Source organism: Tasmannia lanceolata, unplaced genomic scaffold (assembly GCF_043159265.1).
Source record: "Tasmannia lanceolata isolate RefF3 unplaced genomic scaffold, GAP_Taslan_0.1 ptg000002l, whole genome shotgun sequence".
Lineage (NCBI taxonomy): Eukaryota > Viridiplantae > Streptophyta > Magnoliopsida > Canellales > Winteraceae > Tasmannia > Tasmannia lanceolata.
This window is the reverse complement of record NW_027518679.1, coordinates 8330653-8353278: the sequence shown is the minus strand read 5'-3', so window position 1 is coordinate 8353278 and position 22626 is coordinate 8330653. Positions and strand designations below refer to the sequence as shown.

Genomic DNA, 22626 nt, shown 5'->3' with positions numbered 1-22626 from the left:
TGCCCTTCGCTATGTGGGGCATGGACTTGGTCGGCCCATTCCCAAAAGTCCTGGGAGGGCATACAATGCTATACATTGCCATCGATTATTTCACCAAGTGGGTCGAGGTTAAAGTTGTGGCAAGATCAAATTCTAAGGCAACAGTGAAGTTTTTCCATCATGACATGGTATGTCGCTTCGGCATCTTAAAGGTGCTCGTAACGGACAACGGACCCCAGTTCGCAAGTGCCGAATTTTGCAAGTTCTGTGATAACCTGAGCATCGAACACCGGTTAGCCTTCGTAGCACACCCTCAGGCCAACAGACAAGTGGAGGTAACCAACAGGATCCTACTCTAGAGTCTAAAAAAATGATTGGGAGAAGCAGGGAAGTGCTGGGTAGAGGCGCTCCCCAATGTCCTCTGGGCCTACCGGACAACACCACGGGCCGCGACATGGGAATCTCCTTTTAGCCTAACCATCGGGGTCGAAGCTGTCATCCCGGTCGAAATTGGTCTCTCCACTTACCGCATAGAAAACTACGACGAGCACGAAAATTTCGAGCTCCTCCAGAACACTCTTGACCTTGTCCTGGAAGAAAGAGAGCAGGCTCGTCTCCGGATAGCCTCCTACCAACAGAAAGTGGCGCGATACTACAACTCCCGCGTAAGAAAGCGCTCGGTAAAACCTGGGGATCTGGTACTACGACAATCAGAGGTATCTGACCCCCGAAACTCCGGAAATCTCGCACCAAAGTGGGAAGGGCCCTACAAGGTCGCTCGAGCACTCCGCCCCGGAGCCTACCAACTTGAGCACCTCGATGGGACCCCAGTCCCTCAAAGCTGGAACATGGACAACCTCCGAAAGTTTTATCAGTAAAAAGAAAGGGTAAGAGCTGTGTTTTCTTTTAAGTTGTTATGTATGTTTGTGGACCCCAATCCGAGAGAGGCGGGGGGGACGGGCCCCCCAGAAAGTCTCTAGATCATCGACGTGAAGGATCAGATCTGGAGGATCAGATCCGCGTAGTTCGCCCTTTTGGGGTTTAGCAATGAATGGTTTAACTTTTAAGCTTGAAAATTTTCAAAGGGGAATGATTTAGCTTTTATCCCCAAGGTTGACCGAATCTGAATTAATCAGACTACCTACGTACCCCTAAAGATGTGGGGATCAGGTCCGCGTAGTTCAAAATGAACTTTTTTTTCTTAGAAAAAAAATGCCCCTAGTTTATAATGTTGTTAGAAGGAAATAGTCTGATTTGACTTTTTTGCCCAAATGATACACAAAAGGATTTTAAAATGTTAGAATTTTGGCTATAAAGGCGCAAACGTCCAAGGATGGCCTCTTGGTGTATTTGGCGTACAAGCTCTTTTGCTTAAGGTTCAAAGATTTTGAATATTTTTGTCGAGAAGCCCGACGATTTTCTCGCAAGACTTCAACAACGATGTTCAACTTGAATGTATACTCATTTCAAAGATCTTGAATTTGTGCCCAAGATTTTACAACTCTCTTTAGTCTCCAAATGTTGAAGACAATTCTCATATTCAATCTATCTCATTGATTCCTTCATCTGGGTCTTTGACATTCTTAAGGAGTTGTCTTAGGGACACATTCCCTTCTCCTTTTTGTCTTTCTCTCGTGCTTTTCCTTCTTCTGAATGTTCTATTTCTTTTGGACATAAGAAATATCCCCATTACTCGAATGCTTTGGCTTGAAATTCTATTAAGGTACCTAGCCCAGGTATTCTTTTGGGTTAATGCTCTATGAATATAACTTTGTCATCCATAAGTCTTCTCTCAATGTTCTCATCAGCTTCACTTGATGCTTGATGTTCCCTCTTTTGAATTTTGCTCTTTGACTTGTGGTCTAAAGCTGATGGAGTCTTGCTTTGCATCACAACTAGCATTCCCCTAGTTTATCCTTATAGAATCAAGTAAGACTACCTCAAACCCCCTCTAAACAGGTTTATCAATTCTTCGTGCTCCTCAGAAAATAAAGTTTTGCCAATCCATCTTTCCATAGTTTTGAATTTCGATACCACCATCAATGGCTTCGATTTTTTCTTCAAGTGGCTATGTTAGATGTTATTCCTCTCATTTAACCATTTTTCAGATCTTGAGTGGAATTTCGTCTGCATTCTCATTCGAGAAAGGTGTATTTAGTTATTTTAAACATTGGGAGTGAATCATAAGAATACCGATAACGCCGGACTCAAGAGTTTATTTCAATAAAAATTTCATATACATTGATGATGATTTTTGACGCGCCTCAATGAACTCTCCATTGAATTTAACAAAGGAAAAAACACTGACTCTGAATGAACAACACCGACAAATATGACATTTTTTTTCTGACAAGCCTCAAAATGACTAAACATTGACTCAATGAAAAGACTAATGGACTCAACACACTCAAGACTAATATTTGCACAACTTAACTTGCCAACTTCGAATTAAGAATTGGCATTTATTCATCAAAAGACAAACTTTAGGAAAATGACTATGTTTTTATAAGCAGATGATTAGCACTGAAAATTTACAAGTAGCAGGCCTTCCTTCATGATAATGAAAACTATAGAGTTTGACCCCGGAGTAGGAATCTCAAAAAAGGCAACTCCATAAGGTCTAGGTTAAATGAGACAACAAAAGTCTATGTTGACAATGTGGGTGAAGCAATAAACTGCCTGGATCAAGTGTGATTGGACATAGTTAGTCTTTTGGAAGAATGGTCTTTCGTTGAACACAGACTCTTGACTTGGAAGCGCACACACTAGATCAACAGTCATGAGATAAGAATTATGAACAAATAGAAATAAGAGCAATCTTGAGAATATCTATTAGTACCTCAAGTCAAAATGTCAAAATAGAGACGACTCATTGAGATCAAGGAAGGGTAGGCAATGATGACATGATCTAAGTAAACTATGTCTCAAAGAAATCCTCAATCAACTCCTTCAAATTTTCTTCGGGTATGACTTCTCTTCTTTCGGGTATGAAAGAGTCAAGAACGATAAACACCCTTAATCTAAATAGCTTTTGATCTCAGCATCAATCATGCACTCATGGGATAGATGGGCAAGACATAACCAATCCATTAATGATCACGGTATGATACAAGAGTACAAAGTGAAGGACGGAAAACATAGATCAAATGGATAATCAATGGCTCATATGATAAACCATGGCCATAAGAATGACAAAAGTAGGGTCAAGGACCAGATCTAAAATCTGAATGATATATGGACACACAAATGATTTTTATGTACAAAGAATCTCTACAAAAAGGTAAATCCTAACCAATGGATATACATGTGGAATGTAACCAATGGATTTATAAGTGGAATGTAACCAATGGATCAAAAGATAAACCACGGCCATGAAAGTGACAGATAAGAGCCATAGGCCATGTCTAAATTTGAAAGATAGATGGGTATAATTGATTAAATTAGATAGGGAAATCTCATTAAATAAGAAGGCCCTAATCTAATAATCAATATATATAGATATATATATATATATATATATATATATATATATATATACCATAACTAGAGGCACCAGTCCTAAGTCTAATCTAGCGGAGTCAAGAAAATCTCAACCCATAACTGACTGATGAGTGTACTAAAAGATGGAGCGAGTAACCACATAAGGCGAATTACTCTCCTACACTACATAGGTCAAGGCTGGTTTCTAACCTAGGCTTACATGTGCTAGGTGCACATGTTCGTCCTATATGCATATGATAATGTAAAATAAGGCCCCAATATATACACTAAATGGGTCAACATGCTGATGCACAACTTAACCTGTATGTCTCAAATATCTGGGGGAAATACAGAGTGATGCACCATTTGCATGCCATTGGTATTAGATCCCAGGCGGTGTCAACAAGTAATGACCTTCTGTGTCCTGGCTGGATCCATACCGAGGCCGACGTATAGATATATAAATAAAACTTAAAAAAATAGAAAAATGCATGGAGTGAAGTGTGTGAACCCTTGATTTATTATGCACCTACTTGGTGCCCCTGGATTCTAACGATAAAGTTCCTATTTAACTTGATTTTGGCCCAATTTTTTCCAAAATTAATTAAAATGGCATGTTTAACAGAGTTATGCAATGTTTCAAGAAGTCCCCAATGGAATCGCCAGCCTGTGGACCCCGATCCTGAGGAGGCGGAGAGAGAACGAGTCCCCCGTCGGTCCTTTGGATCATCCACATGAAGAAGAACTCAACCAAAGAACTCTCAAAACAAGTGCCACCCTCATAGCATAGCACGAGTGGCGATAAATGAAAGAGATACTACTTGATCCGGAGCCGGGGCTCGAAACCAATACTTACCTAAAATAACTCAGAGTCGCCATCCATGGATAGGCCATGGAACCAAAAAAATAAATCCTCTGTGCAATGGATAACCAGAAATATATATGGGTCCATGCCTGATTACGGATGAGGAAGGTCCAAAGAGCATCTCAATCCGTCCGAGTGCGAGCACTTGGTCTCTTATGCCATTTATTTATTAGCTTTGAAATGTTTTGGACGAAAATCAGGTGAAATGGGAACAAATATCCCCGGGAAAAAACGTCTACCTAAACATGCATGACCCAGGATAATAAGCACATACAAAATAAATAAAAGAAGTGTCACCTAAGCATAACTAAGGTATGAGTGTCATGCCTAAAGGGTGTCTAAGTTCTTGTGGGCAAACACATGCATGCTACAACTAAAGATATACGGTCTGTACAAGAAAGTAAGAAAAACACAACAAAAACATACAACACGACTTGATACCACACACGACACAACACAACAGACCCTATGACTCTAAACGAATTTGCCCGATTCTTTGGATGGTCTGGTATTCATCCGAAGCCGCCTACGAATCCCCGCTTCCACGAGAATCAAAGCAACATAGTTCTTCGCGCATATTCTAAACTATGATGCCTATGACATCTAGACCTCTATCCTAGACTCGACCTAAAAGACCAGACTAGTTATTTAAAGCTTCTTTGACGCTTCTTTAAATTCAAGTGAATTGTGGATTTTAGGACACCCTATATGCCCTAACTAAATGCAAGTTTTATCCCTAAGCTAATGCAAGTGGTTCCTATATCCTATGTGTAACTAGGTTGTATGTCCTAAGGAAAAAATGGGCTATCTAACGCATCCTATTCTGTTCATCAGTCGGCGATGTGGATCGCCAACTGACCGGACAGAGGCGTTCCTAGCTAGGACAAACTCCTAACTCTAAAACAAACACAAACCAAACACACAACATATCAAAGACAAAGTCCTAACTCTAGAACTCTCTCTCTAGGACAAAGTCCTAACTATAGAGGAATATCTTTTCAAAAAAATAATATTTTGGAAGATTTTTTTATTTTTTTAAAAGAGTTCAAATGATTTATTTACAAAGTTTGGCCAGACTTGGGATAAAAATCCCAAGCTGCCTACGTACCTCGTGAAAGAGGATCAAGACAACGTAGTTCGGAATAAACTCTCCTACTACGCTCCTAAAATCTTTTAGCTTTTCCAAAAGTTTTAATGTTTTTGAATTTTGAAATAATTTCTAGTGTTTTGGTTCTTTTAATGATTTTCAAGTGTTTTTTATGTTTTTAAATGTTTTTTGAATTTTAAATTTTTTGATTTTTTATATATTTTAAAATGTTTTTACCCTTTTGGTCAAATACCTAAGAGAACACATAAAGCAACACCCTAGGGCCAAACTATAGGGCAAAGGAAAAACTCCAAACAAACAAACTCACCAAAAGTGAAATAACCTTAAAACGAGTAAACTAATATCCCAAGGAAAGTGAAACTGATCTAAGATCCTAAATAGATAAACACTAACGAGACTGAGCTAGTCTCTAACAAAGAGGAGACAATAACACCCAAAAGACCAACTAAAAGTCTATGAAATAGACTTCTAAACAATCAACACTAAAAGGGAGTATAAGTCCAAGTATGACTAAAACCTCTATAAAGAAGTGGGCAAATAAGTCAAAACATGACTCACACTCTAAAGGGGGTACAAATAAATCAAAGCATGACTCACACTCTAAAGGGGTACAAATAAGTCACTCTCTATGAAGATGGAATGAGCAAAGGTATTAGTGAGACTGGGCAAGTCTCCTAGACACAAAGGTGGCTCTAAGTATCCTTATCATTGCCCATGCAATGAATAAGTAAAGCTAAGGCAACTAACAGACCAAGTTGGTCTCCAACTAGTAGGGGGCAAGTTGGGGCACAACTTAGAAATGATTCTATAAATGAGGCAAGGCATGCCTCCTATTGAGTAAACTCTCTAATGCATCTAATGTAAACTCCCTAAGAGTAAGTTCTAAATGAGGCTTGTCTCCACAGGAAAATCGCCTCGATGAGACTGGGCGTCTCTCCTACTAGGGACTCTAGATGACTCTTTCATTGGCCTTATAATGAGAAGGATTCTACTATCTAAAAGATATCTAAAAGACTATGTTAGTCTACTAAATAAAGAGGGGAACACTACTTTGACTGAGCAAGTCTCCTAAAGAGAGGCTTGAGCTAACGCCTTCATCGCCCTTACAATGATGAAGGGGCTACTAATGACTTGCGACTATCTAAAAGACTAGGAAAGTCTCTATAGAAAGAAGAAAAAGGAAGGAAAAACTACTGAGACTAAGTAAGTCCCTTTAAAGGATGGGCTTGGGCTAACGCCTTTATCGCCTTAGCGATGATAGGCAAGGAAAGACAAATGACTAAGAAAGATATCTAAAAGACTAGAAACTCTCTATATAAAGAAAGAGAAGGAAAATAGTACTACCATAGCTAGGTAAGTCCCTCTAAAAGAATGGGCTTGGGTTAACACCTTCATCGCCATTTCCAATGAAGGAAGGATTCTATGGTTTAAACACATCTAAAAGACTTAACAAATCTTCTAAATGAAAGAGGGGAGAGCTACTCAGACTAAACAAGTCCCCTAAGGATGGGCTTGGGCTAACGCCTTCATCGCCTACTAGGCTAAGTATGAATCCAACATCAAAAGCACACATTTGCATTCTACATGGAAGCTGAAAATTTGTATTTAAACTTACACTATCCAAATGGCAAAAATATCAAACATGATACACATAATGGTTGTAGGGAACACATCAAGGAACATTTCATTAGTTATGCAGTTCGGTCGGTTCTCGCTGAAAGTGGCCGGCCAATGGTCATCTTTGGGCTGATTTCATATTTTATTTATGCAGTTTTATTTTTCAAAAGTTCTGATTTGGTTTTGCAAAATAGAGGATTAAAAATACATTTTCAAGAAAAGTATTCAACTACAACTTTTTAAGCAATTGATCAAATAAACTTTTCTCCGTTAACAATTTTGGCTGGATCTTGCTGGAGGTGGCCCGAAAACGACCATCTCCAAGCAAATTCAAATCTGGAAATGTAGTGTTTTTGGCTGATATATTAAAAGTAGCATAACGTTTTCATTTTTCATCGTTACAAGGTCCCCAAGATGCCAAATCGAGGATCTCAGAAAGATCTACAACTTGTGTATCACTTTTGCTAGATCTAACCGAATTTTAGTAAAAAAATGAAAATAAAATCTGGACAGCATGTAATTCAACACAATTTTATGACATTTAACATCAAACCTTCATTCAAACACAAGATCTATGGTAATTTGACACAAATAGATGATAATACGTGTTGATTAGGCATAGATCTAACCATATTAATTTCAGTTTCGAAGATCTTTAAGGAATTCTTATAAAAACACACATAGATTCACCATTTTGCGCTGAATTTTGAGCTAAAATCTTAAAATTGGCAAAACTTCTTCGTTTCTTTGCCGATTTGGGCCATTATACGCCAAATCAAAGATCTCGACATGATATACAATTCTTATGTAAAGTACAATATTCAGTTCTAACCGAATTTTAATGAAAAATACAAAAAGCAAATCTGGACAGCATATATTTTTAAGTTTTTTAACATATTATAAGAGCATTTCACATCAAAATCCTAGATCTATCATGGATTTCACTAGATATTCATATCATACACATATTAACACATAAATTTTTGAATTCCAAAGCCTAAAATATCAGATTTAAAGATTTTTTACAAAAATCATCAAAGAATTCATCATTTTAACCCTAATTTTCAGCTGAAATCTTAAAATTAGTATAACTTCTTCGTTTCTTTGCCAATTTTAGGCCATTATACGCAAAATCGAAGATCTCAACGAGCTATACACCTGTACGTGAGAAATTTTCACGAAGTCCAACAAAATAATTGATGAAAAATGGCAAAAAAAAACCTGGACAACACTTTATTTTGCCATTTTCACATCGAAATTCAACTAGAACCCAAAATCTGAGGTGATTTGCTTTAGATCTATATATAAGACATGTTCTTCAACATATTTTGGTAAAATTTAGCCCTAAGTTGCTAGATCTAACCATTTTTAAGCATTTTCCACTTAGATATCCCATTTTATGTTAGATTTTCAAAGAAAACTCAAAATCTACTAACCTTGTGCTCTTCTCTTGGATCTCTCCTTGGAATCTTCTTCTCCTCCTTTCTCTCTCTAGATCTCCTTCTTTCTCTAGCTCTAGATCTCCTTTTTCTCTCTAGAATTCTCTCTTTCTCTCTCTAGAAAGCTCTCTCTCCCCCTCTCTCTAAAATTAAATTAAGAGCCTTAATTTCTCAAATGAGAGCACAAAGGCTTTATTTATAGAGTTTTTTCTTAATTTTTGTCCCCCATTAGTTTATAGGACAGCTCATTTTCAAAAAAATTGCTTTGGTTTTGGTTGCAAAAGGGTGGCCATTTGGAAAAAGTTTAATGAAAAATTAAGCAAATGAATTTCGGCCATTTCCATTGCCCAAGGACACCCCTAGTGCAAATTACACATGTTTTATTTCTCCCAGGCAACCCCCTGGCCAGGATAATACGCCCCCTTATGCTACACTATACCACACAACGCTACAAACTACACTCGTCTTATTTGCCATTTCTTGGCGAATTTCGACGAAATTTTTAAGGGATCTAAATAGGATCCTAAACTACTCTAGGGTTTAATTTGGGACTCTAGAACACTAGTTTACTAGGATGTTTAGTCAAAACAAGCTTATTAGGGTTCGGTCAAAATGGGGTGTCCACAACTGGATATATGGGTGTTGGTTGGCTCGTGGTGTTTGTTCGTATTACTATTTCTGTGTTGGTTATGTGCTTGTTGGTGGTCGTAGTGTGTTGACGGTTGATGTGACTCTCAATTTGTTCGTGTGGCAGCTTTATTAGTGGTTTATTTATTTATACTGGGTGGTGGTGTTTTCCGTATGTTGTTGGTTGTGGCTATTCAGGATTGTGTTTCGACTACAGTTGTGGTGGTCTGATATTCGGGTTTGTTTCCCGTATTTGCTGGATATTTAGTTTTTTCTCCTTTATTGTTTTCCAACATTTAGAAATTGTTTATGGAACCCACTAACATGTCTTCGTCGTCGATGGCGTCCTTGAAAACTGATGTGGTTTCTTCCTTTGCACTAAGTCCTCCTACTGGCTACTCTTATGCTGAAGCCCCTCTTCAGATGACTTCGATTCGTTTGGATGGGAAGAATTATCCTCCCTGGAGGAGAGCCATTCGTACTTATCTTCTTGGTCGTGGGAAAGTACGCTTTCTAGAATGTCTTCCTCCTCCAACTACGGATCCCTCCTTTGAGAAATGGGAACGGGAGGATGCTGTAGTCAGATCTTTTCTTTGGAGTTGTTTGGATTCTCAAGTGGCCGCAAATATGATGTTCCTTGACTCTTCTAAGGAGGTTTGGGATTATGCTACAACCTTGTACTCTGGTGCTAATAATGTCACATGCATGTGTGACCTGTTCTCTGACTGGTTAGGATTCTAGCATGGTGACCTGTCTCTTTTCGACCATTTCAGCTCTTATCAGGCTCTTTGTCAACAGTTGGATTTACTCATGTCCTTTACTGTCGATCCTGTTGAGCTTGCACGCCGTCAGGAGGAGATGTGTGTGGTAAGATATATGGATTCTTTAGGGCCAGATTTCCTACAGTTACGGCAGCAGATTGTGGGTTCTGGTAGCTTGCCATCACTTCAGGAGACTTTTTCTCGAGTTCAGCGTATGCTGGCTCTTCCGACGACTAATAATACTCTGGATAGCTCTGCACTAGTTACCTCTTATGGTACTGACCGTGGCCGAGGATCTGGCCGTGTTGGTCGTGGTGGTTAGGGTTGTGGTCGTGGTCGAGAAGTTACTGGGGAGGCCGTGGTCGGCAATCTTGGACTGGTCGTGGACGTGGGTCTCGATTCTATACTCAATGTAGGTTGGAGAGACATACCATTGACTACTGTTATGACTTACATCCAGAGCTTCGTCCTTCTCGACCTACTGCTTCTGTTGCTACATCTAATGGTTCTAGTTCTGCTCTTGCTACTCCTACACATTTGCCTGTTGCCACTTTGCCTACTGCTGATCAAATGGTAGTTTGTTGTGCCGAATATGAAGACCTCATCCGTCTGCGTGATAGAGGCAAGCAACCTGCTGCCACCTTTGCCCAGCCAGGTAGCTCATCTTGTTTCATTTCTCATCCATCATCTGAATCATGGCTCATTGATTCAGGGGCGTCTCATCATATGATCGGTAATTTTCAACTTCTTTCTTCTTTCCAGTCAGCACCGCCTATTGCGCCCCGTACTGTGACATTAGCAGATGGGACTACATCACCAGTCTCTGGAGTTGGTGTGGTATCTATCTCTAATGGTCTTTTACTGTCCTCTGTTTTTTATGTTCCTTCCTTCCCAGTTAATCTATTATCTGTGCGTCATTTGACACAAACTTTGATGTGCTCTGTTTCATTCTTTCCCTCTTATTGCACTTTTCAGGATCTGAAGACTGGGAAGAGGATTGGTAGGGGCCATGAGATCGGTGGCTTATATTACCTTGATTCCTTACCGACTGGCTTTGCACTTCGTACCTCTGCCGATGCTTATCAGTGGCATTGTCGTCTGGGTCATCCTCCTGCAGACAAATTAAGAAAATCTCCTTTTATTAATAAATCTATTGAGTCTTTTTCATGTGAGTCTTGTGAGTTGGAAAGCACTATCGAGTGTCTTTTCCTTCGCGTAGTGGTAGATGGTCATCTAGACCTTTTGAACTTATTCATTCAGATGTATGGGGTCCTACCCGAACTACTTCTTTATATGGTTATCGGTATTTTATTATCTTTGTTGATGATTTCTCATGCAATACATGGTTATACCTTCTCAAGGAACGTTCTGATGTGTTTACTGCTTTTCGTAGTTTTTATTTTGAAATTGAGAATCAATTTAAATGCTCTGTCTTATTTTCGTACTGATAATGCCAATGAGTATTTTTCCATTAGTAATGGTTTCAATCAGTTTCTTGACTCTCGAGGCATTATTCATCAGTCTTCTTGTGCGTATTCTTCCCAACAGAATGGGGTTGCCTAGCGCAAAATCTGACACCTCTTAGATATGACTAGCACTATCATGTTCCAAATGCGAGTACCAAATGTATATTGGGGTGATGCAGTACTCACGACATGTTTTTTAGGAAATTGGCTTGCATCTTCTGTACTTTCTGGTGAGACCTCATTCTCAGTTCTTTATCCACCGGGTAATCATTTCCCTTTATTGCCTCGTGTATTTGGATGTACTTGTTTTGTTCACAAGTTAGGCCCAGGATTGGACAAACTAGACCCTTGTTCTGAAAAATGTATCTTTTTTGGGTTATTCCAGGACTCAAAAAGAATACAAATGCTATAGTCCTACCCTGCGGAAGACTTTGGTTTCAGCAAATGTATCTTTTTTTTAGGATACTCCCTATTTTTTAGATTCTCAGGTTTCTTTCGTTGAGCCCCAAAGTCTAATTTTACCTATCCTTGCTTCGGATGTTATTACTGATAGCCTTGAGTTCCCTTCGGACGTAAATATGAAAGATTCTTCCTCTTCGGCCGAACCTGTGCCAGATTCTCCGGACGTTCCTCTCATGAATGCGCCAAAAGTCTAATATGAAACAAAGTGTAGTTGATGAATCTAATAATCTGCCCACAACAAAAGAAAGTTGAAAAAAGTTTTACGCTGAATCTCGCAGAACATCTTAACCAAACTGAATATAATACAAAACCAAGACATATATCTAATGCCCACCCTTGAATATTAAGAGACGTGCTGTGTTAGTTAATTTGTATCACCTACTGAATATGAAAATTTTCTATCTATCTCCCTCATGAGAATATATAGCAGCACTCAAAAGAAAAAACAAGCAACAAAACCAGACCTTGGGTCCAGGGGCGATGCCAGAAATTTTGCAAAGGGGGGGCAAAAATTATAGTAATTTTTTTATGTATCTTAAAATTAAGATAGAAAAAATTTCTATCTGAAATTTTGCACAAGGGGGCAAAGATTATAGTAAATTTTGCAAAAAAAGGGAGATAAAAATGGTAAAATTAAAATTTTAAACTTATTTTCTATCTTAGGGATGATTGGAAAGGGGGGCATATTTTTTAAAAAAAGGGGTAAAGATAAAAAAAAATTAAAACATGAAGGTATATATTTTTTTTCCAAAAAATTAAGGGGGGCAATTGCCCCCCTTTCCTCTCATGTGGCATCGCCCCTGCTTGGGTCCAAAGATCAAGCCACAACCTCGAACTGTTTAAGCATGTCGCAATGCGGAGTGTTCTGCGTGAGGCCCCACTGGCGTCGTTGCAACTCAACCCGGCAATTTTGTGAAAGAACATTAACATAGTTTCTCTCAATATGTTCTTCAAGTGTGACACACTCTGAGCTCTGAGAAGGATACTCTTGTTCGAATTTTGATATCCTCACAAAATAAGGCACACCCCTTTGCGTAACAAACCGATGCTCATACGGGTAAGTTCGAATAAGGGAATAAATGGGCTCTGAAGATGGGAGAAAGTTCAACAGAATCACGAGAATGATGCGAAGTATCTGAATAAGAGCACCTAAATTGGAATTAGCAGACCTGTTGGTCGCACCTGTTGGTCCCATGCCATTGCCAAACCTAAACCCACCAAACGTGATGGTAGCCATAGGCACACCTCCACCAAAGAAGAAATTCCTGAAAATCTCATCAGGGTCGATATCAGCACCATCATAGAAACCATTGAAACCAGGATTTCCACGCCTTGCCATCGGTCCATCATAAGCAACGTCCTCCAACCCGACAAGATCATACCTTTTCCTACTCTCCTCATTACTAAGGCACTAGAAAGCCTTTGAGACTGACTTAAATGCTTCGTTATCGCCTGGCGCCCTGTTCTTATCAGGTTGAATTTTCAAAGAGAGTTTCTTATATGCCTTGCGAACGTCTTCAACAGAACACTCTTTTTCCAACCCTAAAATCACGAAGTAATCTTTCTGCTTTTTAACCTACCTCGCAACTGATATCTGCCCCTCTGTGTAATCCTTCGAAGAAGAAGAAGAAGACCCATCAGCAGAAACCCTAGAAACCCTAGGTTTAGCAGAAGAATTCCCATTAGGCTTGTTCGAATCGGATGTTCTATCACATGGACTGTCTGTGGGCCCAGCAGGGGTCCGACCCTGGAGGATCAGTGGATTCTCCATTGATCTTGGCTACGAGATCTTCGATCGGGAGACTTGGATCTAGGCGATGGGCTTTCATGATGAACTTTAGGGCATGGATTCTATCCCCATTTTCTAGGGCTTCTTGTCCAATCCTCAAGCATTTTAGAGCCTCATCTTTATTCCCGTCCATTGCTTGAGGATTTGGACGGTAACAGATATGGTAAAAAAGAACCCAGATAATTAAGAAGGTGTTCCCAGGAAACCCAACACTTGAACCAATATTCCTAAAAAAAAATCCAATACATAAAAAGGAATTTTGGGAACAATTGTATTCCCCTGGCTACACAAATACAATCTAACATGCCGAAGACGAAATCGCCCATCATAACTGATGGGGTGTAAAAACTCCAGCCTCTCATAGGCCGCCACCTGTCCTGGAGTAGGTGAACTCCAGCCTCTCACAGGCCGCCACCTGTCCTGGAGTAGGTGAACTCCAGCCTCTCACAGGCCGCCACCTGTCCTCGCACAGGTCATCTCACGTCATCACGTTTTCCTCTATAAATAGGGGTTCAAAGCCCAAACCAATGGGTAATACGAAAAACCTTCTCCACCCTCATTCTTAGACAAGCTCTGCACTCCTGCTCATACTGACTTGAGTGTCGAAGGGCCTGTCCGGAGTAAAACCCGGGTTGGTCTTCTGATCTCGCTGCCTTGGGCAGGACTCAGCCCTCATAGCAGGACTCAGCCACTTCGCTCCCCTTCACTCCGGTCCCTCAGGACTCAGCTCCTCTGGTCATCCAGCTCAGCTCTTACGTCACTGTCGTACCTGTTACCGATTTTCGGTCTAACAGATTGGCGCCATCCGTGAGACCCCAGAACTAAAAGCTGTTCAGATCTCTCACAAAAAATGGCAGGGCGGAAGAATGTGCGAGCACCAGCTGCACGGATTGATCAAGCCGTGCTGCCTCGCAGGACCCGAAGTGAACGAATCGCCTCGCTGGTGGTGGCGGCCTCTGCTACAGCTGAGCAGAGCCCTGCTAGCTCAGGGCACCTGAATCCCCTGCCCACTCCGGAGCAAGTTCAAGCTCTATTTCAACAGATGACAGCTCTCGTTGGGCAGTACCAGCAACTGCTTCAGACGCCTTCACAACCTCCTCCAGAGGCTCCGCGATCTCTCCAAGAAAGGCCAGACATCAACAGGGGAGAGTCGTCGCGCCATGGTGAGGATCGAACTCACCACTCCACCAGACAATTCCATCACCCCACAGCGAGGCATGCCCAAACAGAGACTCACCGCCGTCAAAGGTCGCGGTCCCACTCCGCACAAAGGCGTCGAGCTCATGTAGATCGTGCACCACCAGTGAAGTCCCGGCCTCGTCGTAGGAGTCCGGAGAGTCAGTCCGGCTCCGCGGCAAGCCAATATGTGGGAAGAATCAGGTCCTTGGAACGTAGAACGGATCCTCTCCTACAGAGAATGGAGGAAATGGACCACCGAATAGAGGAACTGGCGAAGGATCAGAGCCGGCCAGCCTCCAGGGCATTCTCAAGTAGAACGCCGTTCACTGACGATGTCCTGGGTGCCCCAGCACCCAGAGGGTTCAAAATGCCCGCCGTCCCGCAGTATGACGGGACTACTGACCCCGTGGACCATTTGGAAACATTCAGAACAATGATGCTCCTCCACGGCGCCTCCGACGGCTTCATTTGCAGAGCGTTTCCAACGACGCTAACTGGTGCGGCAAGAGACTGGTACACCAGAATGAAACCAAACTCTGTCAGTAACTTCGACGACTTCGAGGAGGATCTGGTCCGCCACTTCATGAGCAGCCGCAGGCCAAGGAAAACAACAGCATCCTTGATGGCCTTGCGGCAGGAGGATAATGAACCTCTGAAAGCCTTCGTCCGCCGCTTCAACAGGGAGGCACTTCAGGTGCCCAATCTAGATCCCTCAGCAGCTATGAATGCGCTCCTCGCGGGTGCCAGGTCTAATGACTTCCGTCGGGCTGTAGCTCGACAAAACCCGCACTCACTGGCAGACCTCATGGCCGGGGCAGAGGAGTATATAACGATGGAAGAGACACTGGCAGCTCTTAATTCAAATCGGAGGATAACCTCTGAAGAGAAGAATCCCCCCAAGTAGCGCAGGGAGGATAAACCTCCCAGAAGAGAGAAGTCCCCACTTCCGCAAAGAAGAGGAGAGAACTTCACACCCCTCAACACCTCCAGAAAACATATATTGGCTGCGATCAACGAAGAGGAATTCGTGAAGTGGCCTGCTAGAATGATCTCCAAAGGAAACAGGAGAGATCCATCAAAATACTGTCGGTTCCATAAGGACCACGGTCACGACACAGATGAGTGTTGGCAGCTCAAAGAGGAAATTGAACAGCTGATCGGCCGGGGTTATTTGAAAAAGTATATCCGAACTGACGGCCGCAAGCAAGAGCGCAGGGTAAATAGCCCCCGAGGCCGCAGCCCTCGAAGATCACAGCCGCCCCCTGCTCGGAACAAAACTCCTCAGCCGCCCAGTACGCAGCCAGAGGCACCTCGATCTCAGCCAAGGGGGGTCATTGGTACAATCATGGGTGGACATGCCGCTGGGGGCACGTCCTCCGCTGCCCGCAAAGCGTATGCACGACGGATCAATGCCGTGCACACGACCAGCAAGAAGACAAGAACAGAGAATGAGATCTCCTTCTCAGATGCAGATTTGGACAACCTCATACTGCCTCACGACGATGCACTAGTTGTAACCATGCTCGTTGCCAACTGGGAAGTAAAGAAAATCCTCATTGACAACGGGAGTTCGGCGGATATCTTGTACTATCACGCCTTTCAGAAGATGATGATAGGAGACGACCGCCTGAAGCCGGCATGCTCAGACCTGTTTGGCTTCTCCGGAGAGGTGGTGAAAGTAGAGGGGCAGATTGAGCTCCCAGTTCTTATCGGAGAGCCACCTTGCCAAGCATTCGCCATGGTCAACTTCCTGGTAGTAAGGGCCACTTCTGTCTATAATGCTATCCTGGGACGGCCTGGCCAGAATCTGATCCATGCAGTGGCTTCGGCCTACCACCAAAAGATGAAGTTCATAACGCCCAATGGCGTGGGGGAAGTTCGAGGAGATCAACCTCAATCCAGGGAGTGCTATGCGATGGCATTGAAGGGCAAAATGCAGTGGAATCACTACCAATCGAACTATTCGATGTAAGGGACGAACTCAGCGGGACTCAACCCACTGAAGACCTCATCTCCATTCCGCTGTGCCCAGAAGACAAGGAGAAAGTTGCTCTGATCGGCTCCTCTCTCAGTAGCAGCATTCCGCACCAGCTCACTGAGTTTCTCCAAGACAATGCAGATGTCTTTGCATGGGTTCCCGCTGATATGCCCGGCATTGATCCAGAGATCAGTACGCACAGGCTTGGTGTTGATTCAACCTGTAGACCAGTTAAGCAGAAGAAGAGGCATTTCGCTTTTGAAAAGCGACAGGCGATAAAAGAAGAAGTGGAGAGGCTTCTGAAGGCTGACTTCATTCGCGAGATTCGATATCCGGACTGCCTGACAAATGTAGTCCTAGTCAAGAAGACAAACGGAAAATGGGGGACCTGCGTCGACTTCACCGATCTAAATAAGGCCTGTCCTAAGGACAGCTATCCGCTCCCAAAGATCGATCAACTTATCGACGCCACTGCGGGTCACGAATTGTTGAGCTTCATGGACGCCTTCTCCGGATACAACCAGATCAGGATGTACGAATCAGATATACCAAAGACCTCCTTCGTCACAGATCAAGGGACTTATTGCTACCGTGTTATGCCCTTCGGCCTCAAAAACGCCGGAGCTACTTACCAAAGGCTGGTGAACAGACTCTTTCAGCACCAGATCGGCCGTAACATGGAAGTCTATGTGGACGATATGCTGGTCAAGAGTCGCAGTGCGCAGGATCATGTATTTGATCTCAGAGAATCATTTCAGGTCCTGAAAAAGCACAGCATGAAGCTTAACCCCACCAAGTGCACTTTCGGAGTCAGCTCAGGAAAAATTTTGGGTTTCATGGTAAGCCAACGAGGGATAGAAGCAAATCCAGAGAAGATTAAAGCTGTGATGGAGCTCACCGCTCCAAAAACTATCAGAGAAGTCCAGCGGCTCACGGGAATGATAGCCGCGCTGGGGCGCTTTATCTCCAAGTCCACGGAGAGGTGCCTGCCTTTCTTCAGTGCGGTCAAAGGACTCAAGACTGCGCCCTGGACGGAGGAGTGCCAGACCGCATTCGAGGAGTTGAAGAAATATCTGTCCTCCCCACCACTATTAACAAAGCCGGAGCCGGGTGAGGAGCTATTCCTGTATCTCTCCGTTAGCTCCACGGCTCTGGCATCTGTCCTCGTCCGCGAAGAGCACCGACAGCAAAAACCTATCTATTATGTCAGTAAGGTTCTTCACGACGCAGAAACAAGGTACCAGCGGGTCGAGAAATTGGCTTACGCGCTGGTAATGGCAGCCAGGAAGTTAAGACCTTACTTCCAAGCCCACACCATAAAAGTCTTGACTGATCAGCCACTCCGGCAAGTACTCCATCGACCAGATATCTCCGGGCGGCTTGTGAAATGGGCCGTGGAGCTAAGCAAGTTCGATATTCAGTACGCGCCTAGGCCAGCCATCAAGGCACAAGTACTAGCAGACTTCGTAGCCGAATGCACCATCCCCCAGCAGTTCGTCGATTCTGAAGCTGTGCAGCTCCCAGTCGCAGAGAAAGCAGCCCCTAAAGAATGTATAGCAGAGGGAACAGAAACAGAAATCATCCATCCGCCAGCCGAGCGGGGCTCCACGACCAGCGCACTAATCTGGGAAGTACATGTCGACGGGTCTTCAAACAAAAGTGGTTGTGGAGCTGGCCTCGTCCTCACCGGACCTGATGACTTCACTGCGGATTATGCCTTAAGATTTGGATTCCGCGCATCCAATAACGAGGCAGAGTATGAAGCTCTCCTCGCCGGAATGGGCCTTGCAATCCAAACCGGTGCCCGGAACTTAAAAGCATATTGTGACTCCCAGCTGGTTGCAAACCAGATTCAGGGGGTCTACGAAGCTCGAGACGAGCGTATGACCAAGTACCTCGCCAAGGTCCACCAACTCGCCAGCAAGTTCAAAAGTTTTGAAGTCATCAGAGTCCCCAGAACAGAAAACGCCAAGGCAGATGTACTGTCAAAACTCGCTGCCTCCGGATATACCACCCTTGGGAGCATACACATAGAGTTCCTGTCAAGATCCAGCATTGAAAGTAAAGCCGCAGAAACAATGCAGGTAGAGAATGAGCCGTGCTGGATGGACGAGATCATCAGTTATCTGCGCGACGGTAAACTCCCTGAGGATAAAAAGGAAGCCCGCAAGGTGATACAGAGAGCTGCCCGATTCTCCCTCAGCAGTGACATCTTGTATAAGAGATCCTACACTCTCCCATACTTGAAGTGCCTTAGGCCGGGTGACGCCGCATATACACTCCAGGAGACGCATGAAAGAATTTGTGGAGAACATCTGGGGGCAAAGCACTGGCAATAAAAGTGCTGCTCAGAGGTCTGTATTGGCCCACCATAAGGCAGGATGCGCTGAGTCTGGTTAAAAGGTGTGAGAGGTGTCAGAAATTCTCTCCCACCATCCACCAGCCCGCCGTGGCGATGGCTCCAATTATTAGTCCACTCCCCTTCGCAGTATGGGGGATGGACATCCTGGGCCCCTTTCCACCGGCCTCCGGAAAGCGCATGTTCGTGGTAGTAGCGATCGACTATTTCACTAAGTGGGTGGAGGCGGAACCTCTAGCACAGATCACAGAGCAAAATGTGCAGAACTTCTTCTGGAAATCAATAGTTTGCAGATTTGGGATTCCTCGTGCCTTGATAACGGACAACGGCAAACAGTTCGATTACCGAAACTTTCGTAAGTTCTGCTCCGATCTAAAGATTGAACAGAGGTTCACTTCAGTAGCTCACCCCCAGACCAACGAGCAAACATAAGTGACTAATAGGATCCTGCTTCAAGGGATAAAGAAAAGGTTGGATGAAAAAGCTGGCCGCTGGGCGGACGAGCTTTATCACGCTCTATGGGCATACCGCACTACTCCCCGCACGCCAACGGGTGAATCGCCATTCAACCTCTCCTTTGGAACAGAGGCTGTGATACCGGTCGATGTAGGCACTTCGTCTCCCAGGGTCACCAGCTTCAACGAGCAGCTTAACAGTGACGGGCTCCGTGCCAATCTTGACTTACTAGAGGAGATCCGGGAAGAATCTCGAATCCGAGTCGCCGCCTACAAGCAGAGGGTATCCAACTATCATGACTCCAAGGTACGTCCCAGAGAATTCCGGACAGGAGATTTAGTCCTCAGGAGAGCGGCCGTCTCCCAACCATTGAAAGTCGGTAAACTCTCCCCGACTTGGGAGGGGCCATATCGAGTGAAAGAAGTTATCCGTCCAGGCAGCTACAAGTTAGAGACACTGGAGGAGCGTCTACTACCCCACGTATGGAACTCCAAAAACCTCAGGAAATATTATCAGTAGGCACATCGTCTGGTGTGAGAAGTGATTTTGTAAATTATGTTTATATGAACAAATAATTCTTTTTGCAGATTCAAATTTTCCCCTTATAATTGGAAACCCGGTTCGCTAAAACTGGGTACTCGTTGCTGGGAAACCCTGGTTCATTAAAACTAAGGTACTTGCCGCTTGGTTCGCTGCGGCTTGTCTCCACAAAAACCAGGAGCTCACTCCTGGTTAGGAGCAAGCCGGACAGCAGAAACCAAAGCCGCCTGGAAACCCAGTTCATAAAACTTGGGTACTTTTTGGAAACCCGGTTCGCTAAAACTGGGTACTCGTTGCTGGGAAACCTTGGTTCATTAAAACTAGAGTACTTGCCGCTTGGTTCGCTGCGGCTTGTCTCCACAAAAACCAGGAGCCCACTCCTGGTTAGGAGCAAGCCGGACAGCAGAAACCAAAGCCGCCTGGAAACCCAGTTCATAAAACTTGGGTACTTTTTGGAAACCCAGTTCACTAAAACTGGGTACTCGTTGCTGGGAAACCCTGGTTCTTTAAAACTAGGGTACTTGCCGCTTGGTTCGCTGCGGCTTGTCTCCACAAAAACCAGGAGCCTACTCCTGGTTAGGAGCAAGCCGGACAGCAGAAACCAAAGCCGCCTGGAAACCCAGTTCATAAAACTTGGGTACTTTTTGGAAACCCGGTTTGCTAAAATTGGGTACTCGTTGCTGAGAAACCCTGGTTCATTAAAACTATGGTACTTGCCGCTTGGTTCGCTGCGGCTTGTCTCCACAAAAACCAGGAGCCCACTCCTGGTTAGGAGCAAGCCGGACCGCAAAAACCAAAGCCGCCTGCAAAACCAGTTCGTAAACTTGGGTACTCTCTGAAAACCCAGCTTAGAAAACATGGGTGCTCTCAAACGCCCAAATCCCAGGTTATTGAAACTAGTTGGCAAGCCAGATAAGTTACTCAGCTAAAGCTTATCAGAAAGAGGAGAACAGATACGGACAAGTATGATTTCATTAATCAAAATGTGAGGCCTCGAGGGCCATTACAGAAATTAACCTCAAAAGGCTGTAAAAAAGTATAGGGTCTCAAGGACCATTACAAAAAGAAGCAGAAAGAAATACTAAGAGGCATCTGGGACGGTGGCAGTGTCAACAGCGGTATCAGCAGCGGTATCGGCAGGGGCCTCTGGCTCCTCGTCAATAATCGTCGGCCTGGAGGGAAGAGTCAGATTGACCATCACCAAGTTCGGGTTGCACGCCTGGAGTTCCTGGAGGCAGTCGTAGTACCCAAGACTATAAGCCTCACTCGACAGGCTGAAGAGTTCGGCCTCTTTCGCCTCTGCGACCGCCTTTACTGCCACATCCTGCCTCTCTTTGGCTCTCCTCCTCTGGGCGTCCATGGCCTCGGCAGCCTTGTCCAACTTCTGCCTCTCTAGGGCCAAATCCTCCGTCAGCAGCTGCTTCTCAGCTTGCACCCGTCCGATGCTCGTTTGGAGCTCCTGGACCTCGCGGGCCAACTTTCCATTTACCTCTTCAGATTTGGTGATGGCCTCGGAGAATTTCTTGCTCTTCTGGTTGAGATCGTTGTAGTATATCTCAATCCACAGACAGAAACAAGCATCAGTATAGGAAGAAAGCAAGAGATGGACAGAAAGTAAACAAATTCATTACCTGATAGAGTGAAGAGAACACCGCCTCTTCACCAGTAGCCGGCGGCTCGTGGACGACCTGTTGCTTGTCCTTCACGAGGAGACACTTGCTCACGATCCTAGCCGCTACTCGGCTCTCGCCCAGACCAGTGTCGTCTTTCTGAACGGCCCAATTGGGCCGAAAAACATTGTCACTCGTCCTCACGGGAGGGCGGGCCCCAGCTCCAATTCCAGTGGATGTACCACCAGACTTAGGAGAACCACCTCCCTGAGCAAAGGGGCCCACTAGCCTCACCGTGGTCTTTGCCTTCTGAGCCGGGGGTGGTGCCGTGTCTCGTGATGGGGCCGGACTCGCCAGCTCGGTCGCCTTTCTCTTCTGGCGATCTTGGAGTGCCTGTTGAGCCCCTTCCTGCGCCCTTGGCTGGGCTCCTTGCCTTATCTTCTCCACTGTTGATTGTTTCTTCATTTCTGCAAGTAAGGAAGCAGTCAGAAGCAGATAAAAGGAAAAAACAGCAGTTTTTAGAGTCTAGCTACATACGTGCCGGAGTCGCGGTACTTATACCAAGTCCGACCAGAATATCCTCTCCTGAAAATTCCGAACAGTGAATGAGACCTTGTAGACACCCCATTTTGCTCTGCAGTAATCAACAAAGAAGTTAGTGTTCGTGTTATCAGTCTTTTTCAGTGTTTCCCCATTCCCGTGTCCGTCCCTTATGCTTTCTCAATCTTTCCGATCATTTCCGCAATGTTCCGTATTTTTCTTTTCGCTAAGTGGTGAGAATGGTTATGCAGAAGAATCCAAGCCAGGGGAGTTTGGAACCATTCGGTGGGCCCGCATTGAACATTTATTGAAATTAGGAACCGTTTGGTGGGCCCACATTGAGCATTGGTTTAAATTTGGATCAACAGGAG

General features: G+C 44.1%; 2 protein-coding genes and 1 pseudogene across 2 annotated transcripts; 2 read left to right on the top strand and 1 right to left on the bottom strand.

Annotated features, from left to right (window-relative positions):
- The first annotated feature begins 9454 nt into the window (after positions 1–9454).
- LOC143888007 (uncharacterized) lies at positions 9455–11439 on the top strand. Its single transcript, XM_077392281.1, has 4 exons — positions 9455–9792; positions 9889–10193; positions 10337–10713; positions 10852–11439. Exons 1-4 carry the CDS (start codon positions 9455–9457, stop codon positions 11437–11439), a joined length of 1608 nt encoding a protein of 535 aa, XP_077248396.1.
- A 1174-nt stretch (positions 11440–12613) lies between these two features.
- LOC143882343 (chaperone protein dnaJ 49 pseudogene) lies at positions 12614–13738 on the bottom strand (annotated as a pseudogene).
- A 2079-nt stretch (positions 13739–15817) lies between these two features.
- Positions 15818–20084, top strand: LOC143888001 (uncharacterized). The gene is made up of 5 exons (XM_077392272.1): positions 15818–16285; positions 17509–17964; positions 18172–18501; positions 18601–19012; positions 19567–20084. Exons 1-5 carry the CDS (start codon positions 15818–15820, stop codon positions 20082–20084), a joined length of 2184 nt encoding a protein of 727 aa, XP_077248387.1.
- The last annotated feature ends 2542 nt before the right edge of the window (positions 20085–22626 follow it).